Source organism: Erinaceus europaeus, chromosome 4, assembly GCF_950295315.1.
Source record: "Erinaceus europaeus chromosome 4, mEriEur2.1, whole genome shotgun sequence".
Taxonomy (NCBI): domain Eukaryota; kingdom Metazoa; phylum Chordata; class Mammalia; order Eulipotyphla; family Erinaceidae; genus Erinaceus; species Erinaceus europaeus.
In genome coordinates this window covers 20946488-20951366 of record NC_080165.1, presented here as the reverse complement: position 1 = coordinate 20951366, position 4879 = coordinate 20946488, and the positions used below count along the sequence as shown (strand labels likewise).

At 49.2% G+C, this 4879-nt stretch overlaps 1 protein-coding gene across 1 annotated transcript in view; it reads left to right on the top strand.

The window, feature by feature from the left end:
- The window catches only part of MFNG (MFNG O-fucosylpeptide 3-beta-N-acetylglucosaminyltransferase), a 37645-nt gene extending 33031 nt beyond the window's left edge, over positions 1-4614 (top strand). Inside the window, exon 7 of the mRNA XM_060188929.1 lies at positions 4477-4614. Coding sequence (XP_060044912.1) covers positions 4477-4572 — 96 coding nt within the window. The 3' untranslated portion in view covers positions 4573-4614. The remainder of the gene's footprint in view (positions 1-4476) is intronic.
- Positions 4615-4879: the final 265 nt, after the last annotated feature.

Sequence of the window (4879 nt, the reverse complement as noted above, 5' to 3'; positions counted from 1 at the left end):
TGGTAGATGATGCACCTTACCAAGTGGGAGGTCCTGCTTTTCAAGCCCTGGCACCACAAAGGAACACCACAGACAGCATCTGAAGCTTCTGGCTTGGTGAGTGATGCTATGGCGCCTCTCCACTTTCTCTAAAAAATAATGAAATAACAATAAAAATATATATTAAACTTTAATAAAGTTCTACTTCTAGGTATGTACCCTAGAGAAACACATACATATATGTATATATGTTATTTATTTATTTAAAAATTTTCTTTTACTTATTCCGTTTTGTTGCCCTTGTTTTATTGTTGTATTTATTATTGTTGTTACTGATGTCGTTGTTGTTGGATAGGACAGAGAGAAATAGAGAGAGGAGGGGAAGACAGAGAGGGGGAGAGAAAGACAGGACACCTGCAGACCTGCTTTACCACCTGTGAGGCGACTCGCCTGCAGGTGGGAGCTGGGGGCTGGAACCGGGATCCTTCTGCAGGTCCTTGTGCTTTGCGCCATGTGCGCTTAACCCGCTGCGCTACCTCCCGACTCCCATATGTTTTGTTTTTTATTTATATATGTTTTATGTTTATTTATGTATTTATTTTTGCCTCCAGGGTTATTGCTGGGGTTCAGTGCTTGCACCACGAATCCACCGCTCCTGGAGGCCATTTTTTTCCCTTTTTGTTGCCCTTGTTGTTGTATCGTTGTTGTGGTTATTGTGGTTATTGTTGTTGGATAGGACAGAGAGAAATTGAGAGAGGAGGAAAAGACAGAGGGGGAGAGAAAGACAGACACCTGCAGACCTGCTTCACCGCTTGTGAAAGTGACCCCCCCCCTGCAGGTGGAGAGCCGGGGGCTCTAGCTGGGATCCTTACGCTGATCCTTGTGCTTTGTGCCATGCACGGTGTGCTACCTCCTGACCCTCATGTTTTATTTTTTAAGCCCCTTCTCCAAGGTTTTATGTGCCCATACACTGAGTTCTACCACCTGAAATTATGGTGACAAATGCCCATTTCCAGAACTTCTGACTATGTACTCTGATGACCTTCTTTTTAAAAAATTTAAAAATATGTATTTATTTTCCCTTTTGTTGCCCTTGTTTTTTATTGTTATAGTTATTATTATTGTTGTTATTAATGTCATCATTGTTAGATAGGACAGAAAGAATGGAGAGAGGAGGGGAAGACAGAGAGGGGAGAGAAAGATAGACACCTGCAGACCTGCTTTATCACTGTAAATCGACCCCCCCTGCAGGTGGGGAGCCGGGGATTTGAACCAGGATCCTTACGCCAGTTCTTGCGCTTTGTGCCACATGCACTTAACCTGCTGTACTACCACCTGATCCCACTGATGACCTTCTAACAGGAGGCATTCCCTGACCCATGACTCAAGACTTATCATTCACTCCACTTGACCATAGAAACACTGAGGCACAGAGATGTGACACATCCTGCCCAGGGTCACACAGCCTATTAAGATGGACTGGGATTTGGGTCACTAACCACTGTTTTTAATTACTAGCACTTCATATCCCAGTCATTTTCAGAAGCTCCAAAGCCTTCTGGCTGGGCATTCTGGCTCTCAGTGGCTTTTGGGACCTCGCTTCAGGAGCTGACATGAATTCCATACATGCGGGAAGGACTTCTGCCTGCTGCTTTCCGCCTGCTTGGGGTGGGGGTGCTTCTGGGGAGCCCCACCCTTGATGGAGGCTGAGGGAAGTGGGTGCAGACAGCCCATCCCCATGGGCTGCAGAGTCAGCTGAGCCACAGACCCCGCTTCTCAGAACCTGTTCACGTCTCGGCTCATTTCCTCATCTGTATTTAGTGATTCCAGCCTGAGAACCAGCAGCAGCGGAGAGCTGGAGTCTCGGAGGGGGGGCTCGGAGGGGAGACCCACTCATTAATTTTATGACCCTCCCTGCCACTGCCCTCCTGTCACTCTGGATGGTGGAACCCCAGCCCTCAGTGCTGGGAGGTGATCAAGGACCAGTCTCCAGTCCAGATGAGGAGGTTGATTTATGGGCCTGGGAGGCACAGTGCTGCAGCAGGAAAGCAATCCATCAGGCTCCCTGGAAGAGCAGAGAGGCCTCCAGCATGGCTGCCAGGTCACCAAGGGCCTTGCTCTCAGGGGGTGTGGCTTAGGGGGCCCTGGGGTCCCTGTCACCCTGCATTTGCCACTGCTCCTCCCTTGCTCTCTTGGGTCTGCTTGGGTAAGGTTGTGGGGGAAGGAAAGAGCCCTGAATGCAGCCTTGGGTGAGTCCCCTCTCTCAGCCAAGGTTCTGTCATCTGCAGGGCAAGGACCTCATCCCTGAATAGGAGACAGGCGTGAGGCTGGAACGGGGAAGCTACCTCCTGCTGCTGCGTGTCCGGGTCTTGCTGGGCTCTGCGTGGGGAGGCGTGTGCGTGCGCGCACCTGTGTGTGTGCATGCCGTGCCCAAAGCCGCAGCTGCCTGCCGTATGTGCTCAAATGCCATGGCTGCACCTGCTCTGGACACCCCGCTCAGGAGGACCCTCTGGGGCAGGGGTGTGGCTGGGCACTCACACCCAGGCTCCATCCAGCTGGTTGTTTATTGATTAATTCCGCTGCCAGCTGATGGATGCCAAGCCCATGCCAGGCGCAGGCCCTAGGCTGATTTACATAATTAAAAACCATCAGTAACAGAGCCAGACCTCAGCCGCCAACTGCTTGCTCTAGCATGACAGCATTTGTAGCTCCCTCTTCCCTCAGCCCTGTCCTCTGTACCCCAAGGCTTACCCCCACCCCCGCCTTCCTCTCCCAACCTGCCTGGTGCTGCCTGTGACATCAGCCTGTACTCCTCCTGTGATGGACACCCTGGAGCATCCGGGGTTCCTGGGTGCTGACTCTGAGGTTCTATGAGTCGATGGCTCTAAAGTCCTTTGATGGAGAGCCTCTGATTTTAAGATTCAGTTGTGATCTTCCGAGTCTGTGATTTTTCAAGAGTCTATTACTCTATGTGACAAGAGGGGGAAAATGTCTGCTCCCAGCAGTCCTGCCTGTTGGAGGGGGTGGGGCATCTTGGGGTGGGCTGATGTGTTGGGTCTCTGCTTTGCAGCTGGAGGAGGAGAGATTTGTCCCTGCAGATGTCCAGGAGAGGCGGGTGGGCATCTCAGGAGTCTGGGCAAAAGGAAGGGGGAACCCAGGCACACAGCAGAGAGGACTGGAGGGAGAAGGCCTTGGTGGTGACCCACCTTGCTGCTAGTGTTGATTCCAGTGAATTCGGGAAAGGCCTTCACATTTAGAGATGGTTTGGGGGTGGCAAGTATGACTTCCTCTACTTCCCAGTAGTTACCTTCTGTACTGTAAGATGGGGCAAATTATCTGACAGTCCATGTGAAGTTTTTAGAATGCAGCTGGTGCATGCTTAATCCCATATGAATGATCGATCATGTGGGGTGAGTCCTCTGGGGCGACTTTCACAGGCTAGTGGAACTTGGTATTCTTATTTCCTTAGGCCAGCTTCCAGAAAGACAGTGCTCAGAGGATGTTAGTTGAATGAGTAAATCATCTCCCCTTTTTTAAAATAAAATATTTTATTTATTATTTTAATAAGAGAGAGAAAGAGAGAGAGAGAGAAAGTCTAGAAGAGTGCTCAGCTCTGGCTTAGGGTGGAGCCAGGAAATGAACCTGAGACCTCAGAGCCTCAGGTATGAAAGTCTATTTACACAACCATTATGCTGTCACCTCCAGCATCATTTCTCTTCTTTCAGCTCTAGTCTGCCCTCAGACTCCTTAGGCATGGAAACTGGGACACTGGCCTTCTCTCAGGTGGGTGTCCAGGCCTATCTCTGTCTCCTCCATTTGTTTCCATTGCTGCTGCTTCCTCCCCACCCCTGAGCTGGAACCCTTGTTCCTCCTCAGGGTCCTCTGATGTCAGCACCAGACAGAGCGGACTGAGCCCATTCCCGCATGCCACTTGTCTTAGTCCTCCACTCAGGCCCCAAGCACCTCAGTCCTCTAGCCCAAGAACTGCAGAACTGAAGCTGCAGTGCAGCCTCATCCTGGCCTGTGATACCTGCAGCTATACTGTGGCTCAGGGCTCTCATCTGAATCACCTGTGCTGGGAGAATTACGAAAAGATTTGTAAAGACTATTTTTAACTATTTGTAACTATATTGGGTAACAGGTATTAACTAGACCTTGTACAAGTACTGAGTCAGTCTTTGGACACCTGAAACTAGTAGAATGTTATATATCAATTACTCTCCAATAAAAATGATTTGTCACAATTTAAGGAGTGCAAATGTGATGTTTCAAATGAATGGTGGAATGTACGATGCAGCTGTGGTTGGTAACAGTGTGATAATTCTTCAAAAAATTAAACACAGAGCTACTATATGACTGGGTAAATCTACCCCAGGGAATATACCTGGAAAGTGCAGTAGCCTGAAGGCAGAGACTTTGAACTGACGTTTGCACCTAGTCACAGCAGTATTATTCATAATATCCAAAAGGTGGTAACAACCCACATGCCCAGCAAAGATGAATGGACACATGACATGGAAAGCCTGGACAAACACCTCAGGTGCGTATGCATGCAGTGGAAGTTATCCGGCCTTAAAAGTAGTTGAAGTTTGATACACAGGGATGAAACTTGACGACATTGTGCTAAACAGAACCAGGTGAAAAAGGGTGAGTTCTGAGCCCACTTGCATGAGGCACCTAGAGCCAAAAAGTTGGGAGAGACAGAGAGCAGAGAGAGGTTCCCCGGAACTGGAGGAGGGGAGGGAGGGAGTCAGTGATTCATGGTCTCAGAGTCTGTATTTCCATAGATAAGAACATTCTGGAGATGGATGGTGCTGTTGGCTTTTCAACACGAGTGCACTGATGTCACTGAACTGTACACCAAGAATGTGTTAAAACGATCAGGCTTCTGTCATGTATA